The 27,899-nt window shown below is 39.9% G+C and overlaps 3 protein-coding genes across 5 annotated transcripts in view; 1 reads left to right on the top strand and 2 right to left on the bottom strand.

The window, feature by feature from the left end:
- Positions 1 to 7,731, bottom strand: part of ermp1 (endoplasmic reticulum metallopeptidase 1) — a 48,071-nt gene extending 40,340 nt beyond the window's left edge. Inside the window, exons 1-2 of one of the 2 annotated variants that reach the window (XM_079524729.1) lie at positions 7,405 to 7,731; positions 4,147 to 4,451 (exon numbers count right to left, since the gene is read on the bottom strand). In XM_079524729.1, coding sequence (XP_079380855.1) covers positions 4,147 to 4,451; positions 7,405 to 7,679 — 580 coding nt within the window. In that variant the 5' untranslated portion in view covers positions 7,680 to 7,731. The remainder of the gene's footprint in view (positions 1 to 4,146; positions 4,452 to 7,404) is intronic. The other variant, XM_079524730.1, reaches the window with a different exon arrangement.
- Positions 7,732 to 13,418: 5,687 nt separating this feature from the next.
- Positions 13,419 to 19,796, top strand: oaz1b (ornithine decarboxylase antizyme 1b). Its single transcript, XM_079524900.1, is given in 6 exon segments — positions 13,419 to 13,611; positions 16,774 to 16,825; positions 16,827 to 16,913; positions 17,665 to 17,837; positions 18,199 to 18,284; positions 18,431 to 19,796. Coding segments are annotated over 6 exon segments (654 nt in total). The 5' UTR covers positions 13,419 to 13,486; the 3' UTR covers positions 18,562 to 19,796.
- Positions 19,797 to 20,556: 760 nt separating this feature from the next.
- The window catches only part of uhrf2 (ubiquitin like with PHD and ring finger domains 2), a 44,575-nt gene continuing 37,232 nt past the window's right edge, over positions 20,557 to 27,899 (bottom strand). The window contains exons 14-16 of one of the 2 annotated variants that reach the window (XM_079525126.1): positions 27,630 to 27,790; positions 25,768 to 25,869; positions 20,557 to 25,220 (exon numbers count right to left, since the gene is read on the bottom strand). In XM_079525126.1, coding sequence (XP_079381252.1) covers positions 25,074 to 25,220; positions 25,768 to 25,869; positions 27,630 to 27,790 — 410 coding nt within the window. In that variant the 3' untranslated portion in view covers positions 20,557 to 25,073. The remainder of the gene's footprint in view (positions 25,221 to 25,767; positions 25,870 to 27,629; positions 27,791 to 27,899) is intronic. The other variant, XM_079525127.1, reaches the window with a different exon arrangement.

Here is a 27,899-nt window from a genome sequence, read left to right as displayed (position 1 = left end):
AGCCGTTCCGGCCTGGCAGAAGAGATCATAAAATACAAAAATGTAATACATAAAACTTACTGAATGTTATCAGCTACCCTACAGACTTTTGTATAATAACACTGTCACTTGCATAATGTTCATCACATTATGAACATATTTCCAGTGAAAAGCATACATCACATGCATGTGTACTGTATGTATATGCATATTATGTTGCTGGCCTGGAAGCTGTGCAGTGCTCTACAGCAGGGGGTCGCCAAATTATTTTAGGGGGTCCCCAAATTATTTTCAAAAAAAAAAAAAAAAAAAAGATTTATTTTTAAATTTTATTTTCACGATTTTTCAAAAATAGCAGACCTACAAGCTCGTAGCGCGCCACTCGGTGGCGCGCTATGAGCTTGTAGATCTTGTAGGTCCTAGCACCTATCATATTTTGAAACAACGTTTTCAGAAATGGTATGTATTAATGTATTAACATTAAAATACATGAAACATCTGCATCATTTTGGCGTGTTTGGAATAAGATGTTACAAGAAACAATTTATGTGGAATGGTATTGTGAAAAATGGCCAGGGAAAGATTATATCAAAAATAACTTTTGCCTAGTTGAATATGCTACACAGCATCACTTTAGTTGTGGTTATTGATTATAATTCTTAAATTGTGCAAGTATCTTTGACTAACAAATAAGAGAATTAGGTTTTCATGGTCAAAACTAAAATCAGAAGGTGTCTACAAAATATGATTTTCATGTTCTTTACATGCATAATTGATGGACTGAATGGTACATAGAACAAATCCAATGTATACAATAGTTTGATTGTTTTTATGCTCTTGTAACATATTCTCATGTTAAATTAACTTCCATTAGAGAATAGTACAATCCAAGCACATGATAAGTTATTAAGCTTCACAACAACTGTAAGAGAAACCCGTTTCCAGTCATCTCAAGCTAAACATCATTAGCAGTTGTCAGGATTAAACTTGACAGGTGGTGCATGTTTGAGCATTGTCCAATGGCCGAGCTGTACATAAGGAAACAAGCAGACGAGACAGAGTGCTGATAACGTCCCAAGTACATCTTGATAAATTTAATTCACAAACCAACCTCCTCAAACGAGGCTAGAATTTAGTGATTTATTTCCCTATATGAAAGCCAAGCCTAGTGGCATGTAAACCACCTGTGGAATGTGAAAACCTGGCAGAAGAAAAGTTCAACCCCTTCCATCTGATGGAGAGAACATTAAAGCAAAAGGTGCAGAACTGAGAGAATCAAAGAATGATAAAAAGCAGAGGGAACTGGCTAGGCATGTGATTGGCTGAGATTAGAGGGGTTAGCGGTAAAGAACAAATCTTGGATACTAAGGGGTGGGGGACAAAGAGTTCAGAGAGAAACTGAGACAGGGGCAGAATCATGTGCTCAGGATTTCAGGATTGGAATTGTTGGGGTGGGGGTTGTTCAGTTGAGCTCTGGGTACCATTCGTGCCGCTGTCACTGCCACTTATGCTGGACACAGATTCATCTTTGTGCAACCCAAAGTCTGACTGAAATGTAGAAAGCTTGGGAGGCAGAAGCAATTGTGCACAACTGCACACGCACGCACGCGTCGCTTAGAAATGATCATACTATACACTCAAGTCTTTCAAATCAATAGATTGGGCTGAAACTACAGATTCGTTTGGAAACCATTACTTTATAAAAAAACAAATAATCCAGGAGTGTGTATTTATATGTAGATTATTATGTATATCTTTTTTTATTTTTTACCTTTTATGATGATTTGAATTTTGTTGTTGTTTTTCATTACATGATTATGAATTGAATACCCAGGGCCTGAATGGAAACATTCAGGTGATCCCTTTGGACGTGTTATGTTTGACTGTACCCTGTACCGATTACATTTATTTGACTGTACCCTGTACCGATTACATTTCTTTGACTGTACCCTGTACTGATTACATTTCTGCCAATAAAGTATTCAATCAATCAATAAATGTAGTCTTGCATAGCCAGATAACTATTCCACAATCTCTGAATTCTATATAGTCTGGAACTACACCTCCTGAAAGCGAAGACAGGAAGCCGTCATCTGTTTGTCATTTCCATTCACAAAAATATATTTTAACCCATTCTGATTCTAAAAATGCCTTCTAAATTTTCTGACATTTTCTGAAGAACGTCAAATATTTTAAAATATCTTCATAACATATTTTGTATTAGCATTTCTGCTAAGCAGCAAGCTATACATGCTTTGACTAATTAGATTGCGAAGACGAAATGGAAGAGTGGGGAGGCGAGACCCTGGGATCATTTTCTGTGCTTATACTTTGCACAGACTGTATGATGGAGTCAACAGTCTGGCTCGAGAGAGACTAGGTCTCATGAATGTAAAACACAGTAGAGTACCAATGGAATGTGTTTATATTATTTTAGTTGACAAAAATACAATTCATTACTGTTGAATGTTGAAAAGGTTGAACGTGTAGCCTACATTCACAGTCACAATGTGCATTCATACAAGGAGTGAATTGCTGAAACCCTGGGCACAGAGGTGGTTACAAATTTCAACAATCCACAATCCGACAATCCAGCTATTCCACAATCTCTGAATTCTATATAGTCCAACAATCCAGCTATTCCACAATCTCTGAATTCTATATAGTCTGGAACTACACCTCCTGAAAGCGAAGACATGAAGCCGTCATCTGTTTGTCATTTCCATTCACAAAAATATATTTTAACCCATTTAGACCAGAGTCTGATTCTAAAAATGCCTTCTAAATCATGACATAAGTTTTCTGAAGAATGTCAAATATTTTAAAATATCTTCATAACATATTTTGTATTAGCATTTCTGCTAAGCAGCAAGCTATACATGCTTTGACTAATTAGATTGCGAAGACGAAATGGAAGAGTGGGGAGGCAAGACCCCGGGATCATTTTCTGTGCTTATACTTTGCACAGACTGTATGATGGAGTCAACAGTCTGGCTCGAGAGAGACTAGGTCTCATGAATGTAAAACACAGTAGAGTACCAATGGAATGTGTTTATATTATTTTAGTTGACAAAAATGCATTACTGTTGAATGTTGAAAAGGTTGAATGTGTAGCCTACATTCACAGTCACAATGTGCATTCATACAAGGAGTGAATTGCTAAAACCCTGGGCACAGAGGTGGTTACAAATTTCAACAATCCAGCTACCGCATGGATTGTGTGTATTTTCCTGTACCACACCTCTGGGATCAATTTAATAGTTTGTTTTCATTTGTGTGTGCGTGCGTGCGTGCGTGCGTGCGTGCGTGCGTGCGTGCGTGCGTGCGTTCCGAGAACCTCCTTCTGGAAAGGGTGTGGAGCCAGTCACAACTGAACTCTGAAAGAGTACAATTTTATGACATGCATACAATCTATCTCAGTAGAGCAGCTGTCTAGGAACGGGAAGTGTGAATGTGTGTGTGTGTGCGTGCGTGCGTACTGTGTGTAGTGTGTACGTGTGTACTGCGTGCGTGCGTGAATGAATGGGTGAATGCGAACACAGATGGTACAGCACTTTGGATATAGATGCTTTAGAACTGGTCAGGTAAATAGGGTCACTTTCTACTTAAAGTAGATTACAGTAATTTCCTAGCTTTTGTGATAGGGTACAATGAGAGCTTCACATCCCTCTTTTATAGGCCCGACATAATATTGTACATTTTAAAACATAAACATAATTATAATAATAATAAAATAATAATAAACAATGATTTGAACGTAACCCCAGTAAAACGGTGCCAAAACCTAACCTTATTCCTAAACTTAACCTCAGTATAACTATACCTACCCCTGAAACGTATTTCTAAGCTTATCCTCACTGAAACAAATACAGCTGGGGGCGAGCGGTCCATGGGAAAATATTTGCTCAGGGGTCTCTGTGTCTTGAGAAAACTTGTTGTGATTTGTCACCATAGTAACATTTAATTTAATTGACATATCCAAATCAGGAATGCAACATCCACTCACAATACTAGAATTTTGTTAGTGCCTGTGTGGCACTCAGAGAAAACAGTGCACAGAGTGTGCCAGTTCACTGCACTCAAACTAAAGGCCTCAGTGTACATTGTACAAACAGTGAAGTTCTGGAATCTGGACACATTATTATTGGCAAGCACGGGCACTCATACCTGGACTGTTGGCCACCGTGTCAAAGTGGCAGTTGGCCAACATCAAGTGCTGTGCCCCAGTCTTGGGCTCAAACTTCACTGCAATGTTGGTGACCCGGTCATAGAAGCTGGTAAAACCACCCAGAAAGTCAATGGAGAAGGAGCCAGTGGGCCGCTGCACATCCACCGTCAACCGGTGGGGACCATGCACACTCTCAGACCGGATGTGCTCAATCTGCTCCAGCAGGTAGTTCACGGTAAGCACCTCATTCTCCCGGCTGCCCACCGGCCGTGGGCCCACGCTAGTGATGCGTTCCAGGTGCCGTCTACAGTAGGTAACCGTGAGTAGTGTAGATGGAGAGGTGACACAGAGATAGTTTGATAAATATCCAGAGTAACGTCTTAAACACTTAATACTTCATCATATGACATCGTGAAAATAGTAGGTTTACAAGCTCGACAGCTAACTAACAACCAACTAAAATGTAAATACATGACATAATGTACATAGTACATACTGTACAGAAACATGACAGAATTGAATAGTCAACATCTTGTGTTGAAAATGAATCCATCCGTCATCCATACACACATCAAACACCACAAAGGGAAGCCGACACTATAGGTCGAGGACAATACCACAAACAAATGGTTGACACTGAAGGTGTAAGTGTGTATGTGCGATGCGTGCCAGTTAGGGAGCCTACCTATGTTTCTAGGGTGCTATGTTTCCAGGATCCCCATCTTCTGTTAACACACATTATCCCTCCTATTGTGTTGCAGACAGTCTGTTTACATTTATGTAGCTTGCAAGCTAGCCCTATACGAGACTAACATGCACATCGCCGCATCATTGTCTAGTACTACAGTATGTGCAATTTCAGTTATAGAGGGTATGCGTATGCATAAAGTGAATGGCAGATCGAGTGGCAAATCGAGTGGCAAAGTGAGTGACAAAGTTAATTTAACGTTATTTAAAGTCATTTAATGCAATCAAATAGGACTTTTCTGTTTGGATGTATGGGCTGTCAAGGCCAGAAAGTAGTTTTTGGACACTCAGTAGGCGTTCCCGCATAACTTCCGGGTATGATGATGATGTCACACGCATACCCTCTATTGATGATAACCTATTCCGAACACCAACACTTGCCAACACGGACGGTCTGTGGATGTGTGCTTGTCGACGCACAATGCCATCGGCTGCTCGCCACAGCCACTCAATCGTTTTGTGGCTTGCACGGGTGCTGTGCCTCACAAGCCTCAAGTCCTTGCTGTCAGCATGCCTGCTTTGTTGTCAAGTGAGTTAAAAATCACAACGATGGGGTCGTGGTTTGACCCCGGGAAGATAGGAGGACCATGGAAATATACTGTAGGTCCCTTTGTCAGAACTGGGAAACATAGGACCCTGTTTTTATGTTCCCACATAGGACCCAAGAAACATAGGACTCTGGAAACATAGTGATGACCCTGTCAGCTATGACCCTGTCAGCTATGACCAGCTTTGAGTCCACAATGCTCCACATTTCTATGGTCAAATCTATTTCGACTGCATTTGTGTCTTGTTCACTGATCAGCATGTGTTGAAATGACAGACAGCTTGGCAGCATTCTGTCCCAGTTGATCATTCAATAATAAGACTATGCCTGGCATTCAATCAGTTAAATTATGGAAAATTGAGGCCCAATGCATTACAATGTCGGCAGTGCCTTGTAGCGTGGGTGTTCGTCCTCCGCTCTGTTGTTGTGATCACCACTTTGGAATACTTTTCAACACTGTCTACGGCAAGCGATTACACCCTTTTAGAGGGGATTTTCATGACAAGCAAGGACAAAGTCGGCGCAGTGGCTCTTCAAAGGTTAGTGTAAACTAGGCAGGGAGATCTGGAACATGATTGTTTAATCACCACAGGGAAACTGTTAAAAGAGCAACATTTTTGGCAAGTTTCTGACGGTGTGCAGGTCATCTTTGTTTTTCAAAGATACCTTTTTTTAATATGCACTGTTGCCCTACGCACCTGCCGCCAAACTGTTGAGGTGCTAAATTGTAAATTGTTCATCAGCCTTTTTTGATAAAATACTGTCAAAATGTAAGTTAAGAGTGATGAGATGTGACAATTTAAATGCAAAGACGCTGTCCTTGAATGTAGGCTATAAGTCTATTCAAACAAAAAGCTAAAGACAAACTGTACACTAAACTAAGTAAATTGAAATATATTGATTTACATTTTTGAAAAAGATATAGCCGATATATCTCTGCCAAAATTCCAAGTCCAAAATGTTCATTTTTCAGAAAATTAAAAATGTACATTTTTCAGTAAATGAAGAAAACCTTATATTTTGAAAACAAAGCAATACTGCCTCATCAAAGTTGGTGGGGGAGGTGGTAGAGTTATCTGTTTTAGCAGACAGTTTGGGGGTCCAATTGAGTAAAGAGATTTTGTCCGAAGCACTTTTTAAATGGAGTTAGGTGGTTTCCTCCTGACAGCTATACTGTATAATCATGTTCCACATTTATCAACCAAGTTCTTGTTTTTGTAAAACTTCATTTGGATTTAACATTGTAAACACCATATCCTGTATAGATGGGAATGTCCTGTCTCTGTAAGATTGTGGGTGTGGTTAGGTAGCTTCCCTGTGGAAATGTGACATCCTCTTTCCTCTCCTGCCATGACCTTTCCTGTATTATCAGAGGAACTGATAATACAGGAAATTTTATTTTGCTGTCGTCACCTTATTGATTTAGTCTCGCATTGCTAAAACAGCCAGCCTTATTGAAAATAATTACGCAGTATAACTACTAGAGTATATATTCCGAGCCAGACTTTTCTCCTAAAAAACATTATGACAATTTAAGTGGCAAGTCGTGACAGGGAACGCGTGTGGCTCTTTGAATAACCATGACATGTGATTACAATTTAAGATAATCCAAGAGTTTGGGTGGAGAAAAATGTATTGTCATTTTATTTTTTACCATAACTCGAGTCTAACTATATAATATATGTGCTAAATATATTAGTAGTAGTTACTTCCTCATCCTTGCCTTACCATGCCTCTGTTGTGTCAACTTGCAATGCAACCGTTACAGACCCTACCTGCCATACCTTGAGGGAGGGGAGGAGGGGGAAGCCCTGTAACTGTTTCTAGGCGGGTCTGTCTGGTGTTGTTAACACAAGCTACACAACTAGAGGAAAGGTGAAAGCGCATACGATAAGGGAGGAAATCAGCCATTTAAAACCCCAATTTAAATTGTGAACTTGCCAGCGGCAGCACTTTAACTCACCTGGCCCGTATTGCGTTGAACTCGCCAGTCGACTTCCCGATGACAAGCTGCTGTAGCGAAAAATGCACGAGTCCCCATAGCACCAAAATAAATACAAACACCATAGAAGCTGCGAGCCCCTCTCGTAGCAAGTACAGACTCACTTCTGGCTTCTTTTTGGGGTCACTGCTGTAGCCATTATTCCCCCACTGGTCCCGGGAGTCATGGTTCCCTTGGGACCCATTGTTTTGCGTTCCGAAGGTTTTTATTCTCCTGATAGTGGTATCGCTCTCCATCTTTGTCAGTGCACATCAGCAGCAAGTACAGTCAGTAGCTGCTGAACTGAAGCGTCGCTTACCACCAGAACAAAACGACGGATCTCGCAGAGGGACAAACCTGTTTCAGAAAACGAAGTCGACGGCAACGGAAAAATCTAGGGCTTGTAATATTTCAATTTGTGCCCGCCTCTGTTATAAATGCAGCCATTCATAGGTAAACCTAGCGTCAACACCCATAAGGCTTTTTCCAAACTTAATTCTTTCTGTGGTATCTCACGCGGGCATTAGCTGACAACACACTCAGTATGTTCAAAGACATCCTAGACTGGAGATCAGTGAAACTGGCAGAGACACTATTCCCCAAATAGAAACCATGCCTTGGTCCATATGAGAGCGTCTGGGGTTATATTCTGCACCCTGCAGTACAATTCTTGATATGACAGGATTAGATGTAGTAGGCTAGAGGCTAGGTTGCCATTTCTCTCTCAAGAAATACATACACAGGGTGACAATCAAGACAAAACCATCAAAGCAGGGAGATATGTTTTGGAGAAAATGTTTTGGGGATTCTTTGTTCACCAAATGACAAAAATGTCACAATCCAGCTTTGCATTGGCCTTTCAACTCGTTTTCAGAAACAAACTGCAGTGTGCGTCCTCTATTCCATTATTCTAATTAATTCATTTATAAACATCAACAGTGAATTTATTGTGGTATCCTTATGATTTTTTTTATAGCCACATGCATGAATGCAATTTACCCTCCCTCCTTCAGCAACTTCCAATTTGGAAGTTTTCTGCCAACGTTAAAATCATGTTTAGTCTAAAACATGATTTAAGGATTAGATTTGTTGAAAATCTAACAGTTTAGATTTGCAACAAATCTATCTGAACATAAACACAATAATTTTACTTGACAAGCTGGTTATAATAAAGTAATTCATGCAATATTGATTCTATCTGATTTATAATTTGTGTTATGACAGGATAGATGTAGCAGGCCTCTTTCAAGAAATTCATACAGTATGGCAGACAATCAAGACCACCAAAGCATTTTAAGGGGCTAATCATGACATAACTTTGTTATGACATAATTTTCCCCACATTGTTCTTATTTTTTTTATTAAACATCCATCCATCTAACCATCCATCCATCCATCTTTAATCGCTCCAGAGCAGCAACATTAGTGACTTCCTCCTGGGGGATCCCGAGACGTCTAGGGAGACGCCCGAGAGGCATCCTAACCAGATGCCCGAAACACCTAAGCTGGCTCCTTTCCAGGCGAAGAAGCAGCGACTCTACTCCGAGTCTCTCTCGTGTGAATGAATTTCTCACCCTATCTCGAAGGGAGATGCCAGCCACCCGTCGAAGAAAACTCATTTCGGCCGCTTGTATTCGCGACCTTATTCTTTCGGTCATGACCCACACTTCATGACCATAGGTGAGAGTAGGAACAAAGATTGCTCGGCAGACAGATAGCTTTGCCTTCTGGTTCAACTCTCTTTTTGCGGTACAGCGACTGCAATACCGCCCCTGCCACTCCGATCTCCTTCTCCCCCCCCCCCTTTCATTAAACAAAGCAAGAAAATACAAGCTTGGAGCTATTCTCTCGTCACAGGTCGCCCTGCTCATGATATTAACAAGCTAGGGAAAAACCTATATATCCTCATGTGGAAAAATGGGTCCCACTATAAACAAACTCTCAAAACACAATTCTGATGAAGAGAGACAGAATGTCTCAGTCAATATTGATTGAAAGTACAGGTCAATACAAAAACTGCTAAGGATACAACCAGGAAAAGCACTAAGACTTCACATGAGGGTCCTCCATTTTCAATTCATCAGAACATTAAAAGATGTAGGCCTACATATAGGCCTATATACACTTCTATAAAAGGTCAGAACCCATGCCTCCCTATAGGGGAGACTGCGACCTGAACGCATGCATCGCCTTAGACCGCTCTGCCATCCTGATTATGAAAAAAAGACTTGTTTAGCCTACATCAAGGTCCTCCATTTTTGTTGGCCTTGCTGAGATTACTATTTGATCCAAAGAGAATGGATTCAGTTTTTTATCAGTTTGTTATCAGCGAGCCAGGTAACGATTTTACCGAGTTCACAGCTAAGGGCCTTTTCAAACTGCTGGTAATCCAGTCTGGCAGTGTGCCGCGGGTTCGACTCCCGATCCCGACGGCCCTCACTGCATGTCACTCCCCCATCTCTCTCCCCATTTTCCTGTCAGCCTACTGTCTGTCCCTCTATAAAAAAATATAAAATAAAGGCGAAAGCCACAAAAAAAAACATTAAAAAAAAGCCTTTTGGACGAACCAAGGCCCAGTATTTGCCAGCATCATCATCATCATCATCATGATCTCAACCGCGGTCGAAAAATGATGATGATGATGATTTGCCAGCATCCACCTCATGTTTGATGTGGTCGCTCAAATTGTGGAGGCATGTGTCAGTGGAGTGGGATGTTCTGGAGCCAGATTGGAATTCGTACATTAGTTTTTTATTGGCAAGATACTTTTCAACCTGTACTTTAGTATGTTTGAAATCTTGAGGGACCTGTCCCTGTTTGATGGAGAGTGTGTGTGGGTGATGATTGGAGCTACAGTATGGAATGGAGATGGCTGAGTCTCTGAGAAATTTGGAACGAATATTGTCATGGCCTTGTTGAGTTGCAGTTGAGTAGCCTACCTCATCAGTTGTTGCCATTAGTTTAAAATCATCTTTGTATACACCTCCTGCAACGATAATAATTAAGACAGCAGTGAAGTATAGAAAAATTGTCAAACAGATAATTTCCACTAACTAAGATGAGCATTTGGATTAGGTTGACCAAATGGGGTAGGAAGTAACTACTAGAGAGCTCAAACCCCCCTTTCAATTTCAATTTAGGCATTTATAGCAGGTGCTCTCCTCTAAATCTAGAGTTTTTTCTTTATTTTTTCTTCATAGAATCAAAGTTGTTATGGTCATGTATCACTAGAATCCTGGATGGCTTGATTCTGGGCTTAAAATAATTGATATAATATTTGTGTAACGATGGGAAAAATGAATGGGAGATTTTTCAGTGGTGCCAGAAAACCACGCCCAATTATGCCCTATAGAATGCTATAGAATGCCAGATCAATAATGACCTGGCATCTGTCTACATGACATTTCTCTGGGGCCCTCTGGACGGCAGTGCACAGCTCAAAGCATGCAGGCTTATTTGCACATTTATTATAGCATAACATTACCTCACAGGTCAGTTTCCTCCAAGCATTTTCACAACATAATTGTCTCCACCAGGCCGAAGGCATGGGGAGAGAGTATGTTTTGCACTGGGGAGAGTATGTTTTGCACTCCGTCCGTCCGTCCGTGTGTCCGTGTGTCCGTGTGTCCGTCCGTCCGTCCGTCCGTCCGTCTGTGAACAGCTAATCTCCGGCATCGTTAACCCGGTCGATGCCAAATTTCGCACACACACTCCCTGGATGCCAACGATGAACCTCTGCCCCAAAATTTCCAGAACGGCCTGTTATAGCGCCACCAGGAGGCCGCTTTGTGCAAAACAAGTTTTTGGACAGTACACCTACAGATTTTGTCCAAACATCACGCAAATTGGTACACAGTCTCTCTAGAGCCATTCAACGAAACGGGTCTTTCAGATTTCTCAGACTCCATCCTGATTGGCTAAGATTGTCTTCCAAAGTTCGCAGGAGTGCTCAGTTTCAAACAAAATGCTGCAAATCATGAACACATCGTGTGATTTCCGTGAAATTGTGCACGCACATTCCCACTAGGCCGAGGAAGAAATGCCATGTGAACATTTTCAACTCAGCCTCATGGTGGCGCTATAACTGGCCGAAAAGTGTTTTTACCTCCAACTACACAGATTTGTGGATAACTTTGTATGCCAACTCCCTAGAGGCCAAGGAAAAACCTTTGCCTGGAATTTTTCACATCTGCTCTTTATAGCGCCACCAGGAGGCCGACATATGTAAAACACATTTTCTAATATTACTCCTTCAGATGTTATCCAAATTTCACACAAATCGGTACACATGCTCTCCATAGTCATGTGATCAAGACGGGTTTGTTTGATTTCTCATAATCCACCTTCATTTGGCTTCTAAACTTTTCAGGAGTAGCCCGCTTTGTACCCGTTTTGTACAAATCGCCACAACTACTCAACGCAGCGTCCGATTGCGGTGAAACTGTGCATGCATATTCCCACTGGGCTGAGGAAGAAATGCCAGTTTTCAAATCAGCCTCATGGTGGCGCTACAACAGGCCAAGCCGTGTCTCACTCACACACACACACACACACACACACACACACACACACACACACACACACACACACACACACACACACACACACACACACACACACACTCCTGGTGGAGACCTGTGCCCAGAAGGGCACTTTTTCTAGTTATAAAATAGTGTCTATTATGTGAATTCCTGGATGTGAAATATAAGCATTTTTGTAGTGGTACTGTACTGAAGGAGCACTGTATCCACTGTGAGATACTGTGACATATACCTCCTACTGCACACTGTTCTACTCAGGCTCATACATACGTGCACATCATCTGTATGTGTAGGCCAGAACTACAGAACTACCAAATGCATAATATGTACAGTGTACATGATCATATCACAATAACTTATGTCATATAAGTTATGTTAGAATTGTCAGGAGAGTGATCATGTCTTTTGAATATGATCTAGACTAGAATGGACCCCAGGCCAGATCTTGTTCAATCATTACTGCAACACACACACACGCACGCACGCACGCACACACACACACACACACACACACACACACACACACACACACACACACACACACACACACACACACACACACACACACTTCTTTAACCAATATACTGGGATCAGTTCGCTTCGCATGTTGCTGATCTGTTCTTAGTAGGCGGGCTGTAGACCGGATCTGCGCGCTAAACACTGAGCAGTACATCAGCGTTACGCAAACTGTGTTCACTTCATGGGGCCAGTCCAATGGCGGCTCTCCTACATAGACTTCTATTGAGAATGGGGACAACCATAGAGTATATAAAAGGGGGACAACCAACTGGGACAAGTCCTGGACCGGAAGTAGACAGAAATGCATTGGACTCAGGCAACAGCCCAGCTATAATGATCTTATTTTTTATTTATTTTTTTTCATCAAAGTTTTTTAATGATTTTACAATAAAGCATACAAAATACACATGACTTACACAAAATAAAGAGACAAGAAAAACAAAAAAAACAAAACAAAACAACTAGCAGTCAAAAAAGAAAAACCCCAATGGACAACACCCCTCCATATTCTGTTGCTGACAATAGTGATTATATCCGTAATGTATTACCGATTACAAATTGTTAATGCAACCATCCTTTTATAATGATCTTAAATCCCTTTATATTAGATTGTTTTGTAGTAATCGTACAACATAAACAATAAAGAGACTTTAGTTGTTACTGTACAATACTTTAAAACAGTTGGCATGTTGCACACGTGCTTAAAATAGCTCTTATTTGCGCCGCCCTCGTTGAAAACAATGTATTTCAAACTCCAGCTCGTCTCAGTTCAGGCTGCATGGACAGCGCTCGAGCGCTCGGTCTCTGCCCCCTCAACATCGCAACTCTTCTATTATATGGCTCTGCAGTAAATATAATCCAAGCTTTCCACAGGTACTGCGGATGGAAAGCCTGGTGGTGACGCGTCACGCGAGGTTACTTGAGCCACCGTCTCATCGAATGATCATTCTACAACCGACAAGAGCAGTGAGCAGTCAGCCCTTCGTGTCTCTCACCGAGGCCGGATGGTAAAATCCAACCTCCAGCGGATCCTGAACAGTCATTGCTTTGCTCGCGAAAAAGAAGGACACAGCAGTATTTTTACTACCATGGCGGATTTAAATAGTAGTATCTGTGATATGATTGGAAAGTAAGTGAAAGTGACACGGTGAAAATATGTAGCTTTAGCTAGCTAGCTAGCTACTAGCTAGCTGTGGTGTGGGGGATGGGGACCTAAAGCTAAGCTAACGAAGTAGGGACGGGTATTACACCGACATTGGCAACTTATGGAATTATGTGGCCTCGGGTGTCACTGTTTTTCGGTGTCTTCTTTTATTGTCTATTGGTCTTTGCGTAGCTCTGGTCCATATCCCTAATTAAATGCCCTTTGCTGAAGTTGCATTTTAGAGCTATGGACCAGAGCTAGTCTTTGAGGTTGTTAATTGTACTGTCACTGCCAGGTCACGTAAGGATAGTAGTACATAGTTTATTCATTTTTTCCTCAGCAATTGGGAAGGTTCCTTGTTTTTCCAGCTTTTTTTGTAACTGGATGGCCATACAAATTAATATGCAACAGTTTGTACCTAAAATGGGTTTAAATGTTGACAGGACTTTTGCTCTCAACATAGACATAAATCCCTCCAGTGAATTAGTTAAAATTGCGAAACTGGTTTGCGAGGTCCCGGAATGTGGCAGGTCACAATTTCGGGTGTAACTCGTCCAAATAAGGTTACATGACGTTGTTTGATTCATCTTTCGGTGATTTCACCCAACACCGCCAACGTGTTGGGTTATCTTATCTATCCCGATAACTTTTAAGATTGTAGCTGAGAATAATTTGCCATATTGGTTTGTTCTAAATTTATTTAGACAAATGTACGTTGCTGCTACGATAATTCATTTTCGTCTGGCATTAAACCGTTAGGTTAATCGTCGAAAATTTATCGAATTTAACTTAATTAGGTCTAATTATAAAATACGCATTTTATTTTTTACAGTTTATGCACCGAAATAAGTAAATAACCCAATACTAACGTAGCCAACGTTTACTTAAACATCGAGAAAGTGACTCTGCTAGAAACCCGGATTTAAAGACCCAGTGAGTGGACTTCCTTATTCAAGAGAAACCTGTCAACCACAGTTGCAGCAAATGCAATACAAAAACAATTCTCTTTGAGATTATTATAATGTAATTACAGATTAACTACTTATTTTACTAAGTGTAAACAATGGGCATACGTACTGCCTGCGTTCTCACACATTCTATGGTATTGCATCCTATGGTATTAAATCTGATGACAGCACTACAAAATAACTAGTGATTCGTGGATCTTCATATTTGTTCGGTTAGGTGTTTTGATTGCATGTTGTGAGGTGGCGTCGTTCTCTATGCTGCTTCTAGTACATTCCTCATGAACCAATGACGACGGTGTCATATTCCAGGGTTTGTTACTCAGCACAGAATGTGCTCAAATATACCTCATCATTTCCATTCCATGACATCCAAAATGTCCTAACATAATAGTTCAAAATAATATGGTTATAAAACACGATTAATCAATGCAATGATCATCCAACAGAAGCTAATTACGAACAGCATTGTCTTGAAAGGTTGGTGATGACTGATGTGTCATATGGTTCCTTTGGTGTAATAAGTTGTGGTTGAGAGATGGATGTCCCATGCAGGACTTGGAGTGATTAGTCAATGGTCAGACTATTGGGTAGTTGTCGTTTTAGTAAGTCAACTGCCATCTATTGTACAGTAATATGACACAAACGTGAGCACATGACACCAATGTGACAACCCAGCTCTTGCGTCTACTCTGGGCCACGGCTATCAATTATTCTCTTGGCATTATTCTGTCTGACTTATTCTATTAAGTCTTTGAGATTTGAGGCAAATACCTTCTAAATCAGTAGTTCTCACTATTTCTTAAACATTGAAAAATAGCAGATGTACAAGCTCGTACAAAGTGACACGCTGTGAGCTTGTATGTCTGCTATTTTTTAATAGCCAACCCCAAAAATCTAAAATGACTGACACAGATGCTTGATCAAATCAGATCACACAATCACGAAGCAGTTTCAATATCGGGTAGTAATATTTCTTGGTTGACTTAAAATATTAAAATGTCTCTTCTGATGGTAATCATTGTGTTAATAATAATAAAATAAAAGGAGTCTCCCTGTCTACCCAGCTCTTTGGTAAACAGAACATGGAGTCAGGGGAGAGGATATTACAAATTGGAAGAAGAAATGTTAACTCAAACAATTGTAGCTGATAGTTAAATGGGTATTCTCTCCTAATTGGTTGAAATTGGCAACACATTAGGATTTTTTTGCCAGCTTGCTTGAAGACAAATCCAGGGAGGGGTGCCCTGGGCGCAGCCATTACTGAGGTCTAACAATATAGTAACTGCATCGAATTTAATTTCAATAATCGAAGTATATCGATATGTAAACGGCAACATATCGTATTGTTTGACTTCGTCGTTTTGTAATGCAAATAATCAAATCGTCAATACCTCGGACTTGTGCTTTGTATTTAGCAATTTTAAGATGGAAAAAAGAGGGGTTAAATTACTTTTCCAATTCCATGCAATATTGCTACCCTTGGTCTATTGATAAGTGTGTAGTCTGTGTTCATATCAAGGTACAGGTTTGTTTTGTCCAAATATAATGTCCATGTATTTGCCAGAGAATCACTGTTTATTTATATTCATATTAATACATTTTTCCCTTAAAAAAACCTGCACTATCCACACTGATTACATTTCTTTGCTAAATAGTTACTGTATCGATTTTAAATCATTGAACATTTTAGATCCCTTTATCAAACCGAGTTTGGGGACTTGGCACATAGTGACATGGGTTGTTGATCGCCTTAAACAATGAAAGGCAGACATTGTTGCCATACTGTCTAAATGGGAAAACATGTTTTTATTTTATTAGCAATTTCCTTGGGACTCATAATTACCCTAGAATCGCTAAGATTTTATTTTAAAGACATCTTTTAGTTTGTTCAGAACAAGATATTTAAATGTAATATTTTGTACATTACGTTTTGTGCTTGTGTGATTAAAAAACATCTTGCCAAGTTGCTGCAAACTGCTATGACTATAATTGCTTGTTAATTATCGATTTAGTTTGATGACGAGTGTAGAACTACTTGTGTCTTCTCTTTATTGCATTATTTTTTTGGTTAAATTCTAAATGTGGTATGCTTATGTTATGTTCCATCATGGAATGGAAATGGATGTAAGATCGGGGAAACAAAATCACAATTGTGTTCATCTGTGTATCTTTCATCTAGCATGTCCCTGCACTGTAGTAGTTCCCGCCACCCAGGGCCTCTGTGGTGTTCCTGATGCCCCTCACCCACCTTTGAAGATCCCAGGTGGGCGGGGGAATGGTACACGGGATCACACTCCTTCAGCACGGCCGCTCTACTCAGTAAGTCTCTGTGCATGTACAGTACATGTGTATAGTTTGCAGTGGTTCCCAAATGTTTTAGCCTAGGACCCAAAAGAGAAATGTGATGTCTCCCCTCCTGGGACCCAAACAAGTGAAAATGGCCGATCAAACCCACAATGCATCTTTTCAGGATTTTTACAGATGTAGCATTTCTTCTGTGCTTTGCTTACTAGAAAGTGTTTACAATTGCAGCAGTGATGACAATTTAAGTATCGGAATTATCTGCAAGGTCGAACTTGATGTGATGGACATAGTGATGGGTATTATTGTCACTGTTGCTGTTTATTTATTTTGGGGTGGGGGGGAATCTGTTACAGTTAGTATCTGATGTACAAAAAAGGTACACATTGTTTTAGTATTAAGTGTACAAGCACGTACACAACTGTAGAATTTCTTGTAGTGAAATATACACCAGGCCGTCCCACCTTGATGTGGGAATGGAGTACTATCTCTAGCAGCTAGGACTTAAAGGATATCATACATAAAGGCACAGAAAAAAACCTGAAATTGAACACACTGTTAACCTGTAGACACCCAGAACAATTTTACTTTCTACATTTAAGTTAGGAGTCATTGCAACTCATTTCCCTCCCTATGACTGCATTCGCTATTGTTTGTACTCGGAGGAACACATCACATCAAAATAAGAAACGTCAGAACATGCTTAGATATTACCTTACACTAATAACATTGGCCATTACTGTTATGTTTTTGATTTTTTTGTCCTCAGGACAGGAAGTTGACTGTGACGGAGGAGCCAGCGGGGAGCGGTCGCCCTGGGATTCTTCACTTCCAAAGCCGCCCCACCGTTACCAAGGCGATACAATGGGATGCTGTGTTAAGCGGCAACGCCCTGTATGTGGAGATACCTCTTGACCCTCTTCCCGAAGGCAGTAAAGAAAGGTGAGACAAGAAAGGAGTTTATCCACTTAAACCCTATACCTTAGTAAAACGTCACTGAGATTCTACTGTAGCTGTTTTGTCCGTGTACACCAAATCTTTTGTGAGCTTTTAGATCTTGTCAGCAGGGATGGCGAAAAATGTCTAAATTTGTTCTAAAGTAGATCTAGTTCACAAAGTGACATGTTGTGAGCTTGTAGATTGTTTTTTTCCGCACGATACTATCGCATGACAAAGATCTAATGTGAACAAGGCATGGCTGCATGGGAATGTCTGCATGTAGAACCAAGATAAATGTGTGTTCACATTTCAGTATAATTACGTGTGACATTTATTAAAGCCAAATCACCTATTTTCTCTCTAGTTTTGCTGCTCTTTTAGAGTATGCCGAAGAACATCTGAAAGTTGTCAGCGTGTTTGTCTGCTTTTACAAGAATAGAGATGATCGTGGTATGTACCAGCACAGCCCTTGCATTCAAGCAATACTGTCATACCAATGTACCAATCTTACAAATACAAACATAAATACTTTGTTTTGAATGTACATATTAGCCAATACTTTGTTTAACATTCATGCTACTGTTCAAACCCTACAGCCAAGCTGGTGCGTACATTCAGCTTCCTGGGCTTTGAGATAGTGAAACCGGGCCATGCCCTCGTCCCACCTCGACCAGATGTTCTCTTCATGGCCTACAATTTCGACAGGGACTCCTCCGACGAAGAGTAACTCTCGGAACAACTGCTCCGCCCTCCCCCTATTCTATCTCCATCCCTCTATCATTTCTTAACCACTTGAAACCTAGCGTCTCTATTCTGGAGCAAACATATTGTGACATGGTAGATCTACAAGCCCACAACGCAACACATGGTGAGCTTGTAGGTTGACCATTGTCAGCATAGAGATTTTGTGTAGAAGAAAAAAGGCTAGGCCCAAGTAAGCCCTGGGGGACCCCAGTCAAGGTAAGTATATAGGGTTCAAGTGGTTAAAATCCCTTTTACATGTTTTACCAAATGCCCATCACTTATCTTCTACCATATACCATCAACTCCCAAACTTCCCATCTACTACCTTTCCCACATTTTTGCACCTGCCTCAGTAATCTACCACCAACTCTGTAAAACCCTCCCGCTTTAGCTTCCATTCCCTTTTTTGTGACTCAAGTGCTCACATCCCCTGTACACCATGTTGTATTCCAAGGGTAGTTTAGACATGCGTTTTCCTTTTTTCCACGCATTTATCTTTATGTACGATTGTTATCATTTAAGATTAATTGCTATATAAAAATGTTCTTAAACTTTGAGCATTTTTGTTGCAATTCCTAGATGTCGGAGACTTATTACTGCTCATTCTGTTTTTGTCTTTGTATTTCATATTCGATAGGTTAAGGATGATTATTCATTTCTTGAATGTACAACAAAAAGGTCATCAGGTTTACACTCTTGGGTACTCCAGCTTTTGTGTAACTGGCTAAAGGTGAACTGTAAACGTGTCCCTCATGTCTTCTCCAATTTGAATTACAAATGTGCATCAGCAGGACCAGTTATTATAGAGCACTAATGTCATTTGCGAAAGCCTATAAAGTATTGTGAAATGTGTTGCTTTTAAGTGGCACCTCCAGTAATTATTTGGTACTTCATAGCTGGATAGTAATCCCCTTTAGAGTAGCAAAGTGAGATGTAATGCAAATGTGAATGCTGTTGTATGAGATTGATTTTAAAAATGAAAGATACATAGACTGGGGTATCGGTACAACGTGTAAGGAAAGTGAATTATCCAAAGTGCTTTTTCTTTGTCATGTATACCCGATCTTAAAATTGCATTTTGTTTTGGTATTTTAAAAAAAATTGCTGTGACGTTCTGTTTAAATTAGCATTCCTTAACTTTTTTCACAATAGTAATTTGTTGTTCACCTATATTGGTACTGTTGTGCTTCTGTGATGATTAAAAAACATTACACATGGCTTTTTACTTAGAATACATTTTCTTGTTCAGTTCATATGTGAAGTGGGTCATTTAAAATTCTGCTTTTAAATGTTGACATTCCAGTGGTATGTATCAAGATATTAAGCACTTTTTCCACCCAGAAACTAGTGCCAATGAGAAATATTGCACAATCGACAGTCATGTAGTATTAGGGTTTCTGCAGTTGTGAGCTATGCAACACAACTGCAGCCAAAATAAACCTTATGTTAATCTTTGAAATTGTTTGCTTACAATATTTTAACAACATTCAGTGACTGGTGGCTTGTGCAACATTGAGCACAATTTGTTTTATGGGCTATTTGGCCCAATGTGCACCAGATGAATATTGAATTATTCCTGGAACTTTGATCACTTAACAGGAAATAGTTCTATATTCTCAAATGAATATAACTTAAATTAATTTATGGACTAAGCCCTTTCACTGAGCGAGAATAGAAGACTGACAAAGCCAGAACACAATTTAACCATCTTCCATACCAATGTACAGAAAAGTGATATTTGGTATGGACGAGGAAGTGGATTTGTCATTGTGCCCTTTTAATGTTCATATTCTTGGTCAAGTACTTCTCTGGTATGGTTCAGTCTTCATGGTCAAAATCTAACTTTAAAAACAATTCTGGGGTAAATTATTTTAGTACTTTATGTTGCTCATATGCAAATATTTTTTTAAACATCTACCCTTTGTAAGAGAAACTCAATTGCACCAAGGTTTTACCATGACAATTAGAAGCAGTGCCATTTTCTGGAATCAAAATATTTAATAGGTACATAATATCAAGTATTATAACATGTAAAAAATTTCAGATCACAATATGAAGCGATGAAACTCTTCAGGCTGGTTTATGCAGCAAGATTTTGAGGTCGCCACATAAAAATAACTAATGATTAAAAATAGAATAGAAGCAACTAAAATGATGAAAAAAAAATGGCATAAGTACATACATAATTGTAAGCATATAGGAAAATTAAAAGGTGACTTTTTCTTCAATAGAGTGCAATAATAAAAACCAAACCATATAACAACACTGAAGCCAAGCGTCAACACGACGTCTAAAGAACATTAGTAGGTACTGTAGATAGCAGGTTGGGGTAGAGGACAGGGAGATAGATAAAGAGAGCATAGCTCACAACAGAGAAAGAAAGTTCTATTAGCTTACCAGTCAATGCAGGAAGAAAATAATTCTGCTTGCTTAGAAGCGCTTTGAGCAAGAGTGGAAATAATGCACATCACATATAGCTTTAGAGACCATAGTATCATAGTATTTGCATGTCGTTAAAAACAAAAAAAGAACCCTGAATTCTCAGAAAGAAATAAGGACATCACCACAAACTATCAAACAGCCAGCCAACAAAGAAAGTGGTGGGGTGGGGTTGAACACTGCGGTGTGGGGGTCAGGTAGACAACGTTTAATGAAGAATCCATCTGAGATGAATGCCAATTGAACAATAAGTGATTACATGTTTACAGCAGCAAGTTACACATCACTGGCATTGTCTCTGTTCCAGACGTACCAGGCACTGGCTTATTAGCCAGATGCCATGAAGGCATGGCTAAACTGATAAATGTTTATGAACAAGGACCAGATTTCCTGAAAAAAAACAAAAGAACAACAACATCATGTTCAATTTACAACCTTTGAAAAGCTATGGGACAGACATATGTAACATAAATATTGCATTTGGGTATGCCATGAACCATGGTTAAAAAGAAAAATCCATCTAAAAAAAAAAAGTAATCTATGCTTGCTAAATAAGATGTGGTGTTGGTAGTGAAGGATTTCTCATGTTTGAAGCAGAGGGCCCGGACAGCTGGTGTTACACCTAGGCTCAATGTAGCCTGACGTGGGTTCGAGTCCAGATACCAACAGCCTTTGCTGCGTGTCACTCCCCATCTCTCTCCCCCCCATTTCCATACTATCAATAAAGGCATAAAAGCCCAAAAATAGATCCTTGAAATGTTTGAAGCAGAGGAACACGAACAGGAGCCTGATGAACCCCTCAACAATAAGCACAAAAAATAAATGTTACCCCACAAGTGAAACAGAAGTTTAACTGCTTCACACTGTGATGCATTGGTTGGTAGCATTATCACCAACACTGTCTTCGGATAGTTTTCCATTATTGCACAGTTAAGTGTTGCATTTCACGAATCAAATATGCTCCCATCGATTTTGGAAATAAAAGGAAAGCCAGAAACATGTTAAACAGAATGTCTATGGTTTTGCGCACCAAAGATACATACTTTTATGTATGTATCCAACTGAATGCATTTACTAGCTGCCAAATATGTATTTATTTGTTAGGCTATATCCTGGGATAATATAATCAGTATAACAAATAAATAAGAGATAAATAAAAAATAATGGGGAGGGGGAAAAAAAGATCTCCTGAGATACTGTGTTGGTGTCAATAAGACTGTTGCAAATGTGTCCACCAGAAGGCGCTGCAGCTACACTATGCACACCTCTAGCATGCCTTGTTTGGATTGAAAAAGTTAAATTCAAAATGGTTTTAGATTTTGTAAAATCATCCAATGCATGAGTCAGTTGTCGCTTAAAACTTTGATGAGGTTGGCATGCTCCATGATAATTAGTTAATGATGTCTTCCCCTTTTTTGGATTCTCATTGCACCCACACAGCATCGACTGCCCAGTTGTGATGAAGAGACTAGAATGTGTAATTAATGAAAAGGTGACTTCCATTCTCTGTGATAAAACAAGGTTATAGTATTGTCAGAAGACTATAACCCTCCTGACATTATATGATATTTTTATGATACACTTTGTATCATATATTTTATGATACACTTTCAATCCGGTGTCCCTATTTTGGGCATGTCTATTAGCGAAAACTTCAAAAATGATCAAATTGCAGATCTACAAACTCACAATGTGTATCCGCCATTTTCGGCACGTGACACCATCGTACGACAAAGTATAAAATATACCTCGCCCATTAACTGCTCCTAGTATCTAGATGAGATTCCCAGTAGGACTAAATGTGTGGATCTTACATTTGTGCTTGCCAGCCGTACTCTACCATAGATCTCACACTAACGGTTCTCTCCCTGAATCCATAGACACTTACTGCTGAGACCTGATTGTCTCCATGTATCGTACTCTCATTTATCATAATAGTAATAAACCTAGTTTATTATTGTTCAGAATGAGATTCTGGTGTATTCCTCGCTCCAAGTTTATTTAGCATACATCAATAGTATGGCCTAACTTTGACACAGATGAAAATGATTACTACTCTATTTCTTGGATTTGGATGGACAAAATATTTCACCCAAAACACAGAAGCTAAATTTCCATTTCATTTAAACTACCTAGATTGGTTGTATTAAAATGACTCTTTGATCATGTTCCACCAATGAGAGAACTATGATGTATGTGACTATGTGCACTGAGAACTATTTTAATGACTCTGGTGAAGACACCTGTGGTTGAAAACTTAAATCAATTGCCAAACTGACATTGTGCTCCAGCACTAAAATGTTTTTGTTCAGATCCAGATCAGGTCTCATTTTGAGAGGCATAGCTTTTGAGAGATTAGCTGAAGCCAGAATTGTGGCAGGATTGTTTTTACCCTCTTTGAGTTAAGAATTGTGGCCAGACAGAGGTCTCTCTCTTTGTTTAATTTATATTTGCGAGGGAAAATAATTTAGCTCATTAGTGATCAAATGTACTAACCTTCTAATTTGGGCAACCAAAATAGTGGCACGTGACACTGTGGTGTTTGTACGTCAGGGATATGGCCATGGTTTTAGATATACTGAGCTCACGAGTCAGTTATACACAAAAGCATAGTAATATATATTTTATGAAAGTATAAAATGCTGTCATGTACTGCCTGCACTTTGGAGTAAAAGTAAAACTTAACTTCTGGTGAAATTAGGCCCATTTGGTGTTCCATTGTGTACTGGCCTTCTGACTTTAATATATCCACTCGGGGCTCCGAACAAATCATAGCTAGGAGTTTGCGTTTGTAGAAATTAAGGTAATCTTCCAGAGAAAATGACTAAGGTCTTGATCTCAGTGTCCTCCAACATAGCTACAGCCTTGGTGGAATGTAGGCAACATACTTCAGTCATTGTGAAATATAGTAGTAAAGAATCTCAAATGCATGTAGTGCATTTGTAATACATTACAGGGCTGGATGGCATATTTGCAAACAGCAGATTCACATAAAACGTAATACGTTATTTATATTTTCTGCACACTTTTATGACCATCATGCCATGTTACTTAGATTATGGCTCGTTTCTTTTTTTTAGTTGGCATGATAGCCATAATTTATGACTCATCATGAGAAGTTCTAAAATCCTGGCTACACTCCTATGTGTGTAACACTATGCCACATAACTCGCTGTTTGTTTTCCTATGTGTGTAACACTATGCCACATAACTCGCTGTTTGTTTTGTAATTTGTCATATTGCTATCTATATAAATACTTCTTCTCCCAAGGAAATATGGCCCAACCCATACGAATGATCATACCAGCATATTTTGATCTAAAAATGCATACATGGTACGCAAAAATGTTTGGCAGGAATATAATTGGTTATCATTCATTACACCTACAAGGGTAACTCGTTCAGTGTGAAGCCTCCACATCAGTACATGACAACAGTGGACAACATGGCAGTGGGGAGATATTAACCATATTAATCCTGGCGTCCCCATTTTGGGCATGTCATTATAGGCAGAAGTTCTCCAAAATAGCTTACCAGTAGGCCCATGTGCTCAAGATGAAAGTAGACGATCTACAAGCTTACAACGCGTAACAGTGTGGCGTGATGTGAGCTTGTAGATCAGCACCATCGTCATCGAGCGACTAAAAATCAGGCTTAAGTAGTTTTTAAATGAAGGACACAAAGAACAAGGGAGGAAAAAGAAAGTGTTTGCGGTGAAAGTGAGGTACATAGCGTGTTGAGGGACAAGTTTTGGGGTAAGAAGTTCCTTGGGGATTGAAATTCAAGCTGGTGATGATGCCAATGGAGACAGTACGTTCAACAGGTGGGGTCAGTTCCTGTTGAGGGTGTGTGTGTGTGTGTGTGTGTGTGTGTGTGTGTGTGTGTGTGTGTGTGTGTGTGTGTGTGTCTGATGATTGTACATGTAAATTACTGTATGTATGCAATATTACATTTGACTGTGGGTAAGTCTGAGCATATGTAATGCGCCTTTACGTGAAGCTCTGGGGTATTTTCGCCGTGTTTAAGGAGGTGCACAAAATGGATGCATTTGTGACCTCATCGGCCCTTGCTGTAGCCAGGGAAAAACTGGTCCAGTAGCATCTGAAGCGTCTTGTTGAGAGTCATGACGAAGTCCTTGCCCAGGTCATGGCGACACGCAGGGCAGGTATACACCTCCGCACGGAAGGATCTCTGGAGACAGGTCTAGAGGCAGCAAGAGGAATACAGAGAGAAGAAAAACAGGCATTTATTAACATTTTACATGTCCGGATATACTGATAATTGTTTGTTTTAATGTAGTGGGCATAACTATCGAGATTTCAATCCGTTCTTCACTTTATTAGAAACCAACAGTAATATAAAGGAGCAAACACACCGCCACTAGATGTCACACTTTTACAACACTGTTGTTTCATAAGCTTCACTATTTCCCTGTCACCTCTATAATGCAACAAAGGAAGCGGTCTTTGTAATCTGCAACATTGTAAGGCGATGGCTGGGTAAAAAGTACCATACCATTCTTGAGTTTTGAAATCCCAGCAAAGCTGGCAAGTTGTTAAAACGAATATTCCAATTCCAAAATAATAATTCAATTGTTTGAGAATAGCAATACACATCTTTTTAAAAGCTCTGTGGGTGTGTGTCATTTCATTTTTCTTACACAAAAAGAAGTGTCATTTTATTCATCTTATTCGTCTTCATCAGAATGTTATCTATATACACCCTTTAATAAACAAAATTAACTACCTACCTTACAAACGCTGTGTGTACAGGTGGTGGTGATGGGCTGGAATGCCAGCTCCTGGCAGCACACGCACATAAACATCTGTTCCACCTTGCGCAGGAAGTTGGACTTTCGGGGGAGGATTATAGTTTGGGGATCACATATATTAGGGATGGGAATTTGCACATGTTTCACAATTAATTAGCATCAATAATAATAGCATCAAGCTCAAATCACTTGATATAATGTATCCATAGTTTAAGCCCTGCTAGTGACGTGAGTGTTGGAGTGTCAATCCATCCAACACTTTGGTCCCAAACAACAAAAACGACTGTGGTCTTAATGGGACAAAATGCCAATTTGGCAATATAATAGGCTTGGAGCAAGCTACATCCACGCCAAGGACTAGATGATTTATTCTGTTGAAAAATGTGTTAAGATCATGAGGATTTGTTTATTACAGAGTTTACTAATTTATCTCAAACCCAATGCAAAAAATGTCATTGGTAATCTGCGGTAGGAACCGACGTTGGCTGTGAATTCTGGGTGGGCCTACAAAAAGACAGAACCTCTAGCAATCAGTAAAACAATTATAATAACAAAATAAAACTAGAAAAAGTGCCCTTCTGGGCACAGGTCTCCACCAGGAGGATAGGAGTGTGTGTGATGTTTGGCAAAATGTTTAGGAATAATGTGTGTGTGTGTGTGACGCTGCTTGGCCTGTTGTAGCGCCACCATGAGGCTGGTATGAAAACTGTCAAGTGGCATTTCTTCCTCAGCCTAGTGGGAATATGCATGCACAGTTTCACCGCAATCGGACGCTGCGTTGAGTAGTTGTGGCAATTTGTACAAAACGGGTACAAAGCGCCTACTCCTGAAAGGTTTAGAAGCCAATCGTAGGCAATGAAGGTGGATTATGAGAAATCAAACAAACGCGTCTTGATCACATGACTATGGAGAGCATGTGTACCGATTTGCATGAAATTTGGATAAAATCTGAAGGAGTAATATTAGAAAATGTGTTTTACATATGTCGGCCTCCTGGTGGCGCTATAAAGAGCAGATGTGAAAAATTCCAGGCAAAGGTTTTTCCTTGGCCTCTAGGGAGTTGGCATACAAAGTTATCCACAGATCCATGCAGTTAGAGGTAAAAACACCTTTCGGCGAGTTATAGCGCCACCATGAGGCTGAGTTGAAAATGTTCACGTGGCATTTCTTCCTCAATGTGTGTGCACAATTTCACGGAAATCACACGATGTGTTAAAAAGGATGGACTTTGCAATTTAAATTAAAACTATTACACTGCTGTTCAGTAGGCCATTTAGGGATGGAGGGCAGTTACTTCATTCACATGTGTTATAGACTTTAAGCCAAATCTAGCCTGAATCAGATCTGTGCCACAATCGAGATTGAAATCCGATTGGTTTAAATGAGTCCAACATGTTACATGACTCATTTAAACAAATCAGATTCCAATCTGGATGTGGCTCAGATCTGATTCAGGCTGGATTTAGCCGTTGCTAGACCTGGGCAGACAGGAGCTGCCGTTTTCTGCTGTCTCCCGACAGAGTTGGATTCAATAGGGATATATACCTTATTCATGCATGTTTATACAGAGTTGGAGTGAATTAGGCTACATATACCTTGTTCATGTGTTTTAGTAGGCAATTATCTTTACCCCATTTTCTCCCAAATGTAGTCGTTATTTAGCCAATTAATTCCACATTTCTGTGTGCTGCCACTGCTGTTCACGTGTGTTAAAACAGAGTTGGCGTTAATAAGGATTCATACCCAATTCACATGGCATTTTACATACTTGACTTGAGTGACTTAGAATGCATATCTCACATATTATGTTAGACAGTGTTGTAGTTCAGTTGGATACATACTGGGCCCTCCTTCGAGTGTCCCATGGCATCATCCCAGAGTTTCTTGTTGGCTCCGTCCTCTTGGATTAACTGTAGCTGCTGCTCTGACAGCTTGAAGCCCTCCTCTATCTTGAGTATCTTCACCCGCTTGGAGGAAGGCTCCTCTGCTGGCAATCCTTCTGCTAAATACACACACACACTGTAAGTATGCAACACCTAGAAAAAGACCCTACATTCAGATTTATTTTATTGTACATTGTCCAATGCTCGAAATAGCCGATGTTTTATAAG

The sequence above is a fragment of the Electrona antarctica genome, assembly GCF_951216825.1.
Source record: "Electrona antarctica genome assembly, chromosome: 16".
Classification (NCBI taxonomy): domain Eukaryota; kingdom Metazoa; phylum Chordata; class Actinopteri; order Myctophiformes; family Myctophidae; genus Electrona; species Electrona antarctica.
Note: the sequence above shows the minus strand (reverse complement) of the source record. Positions and strands in the feature narration are given on the sequence as shown.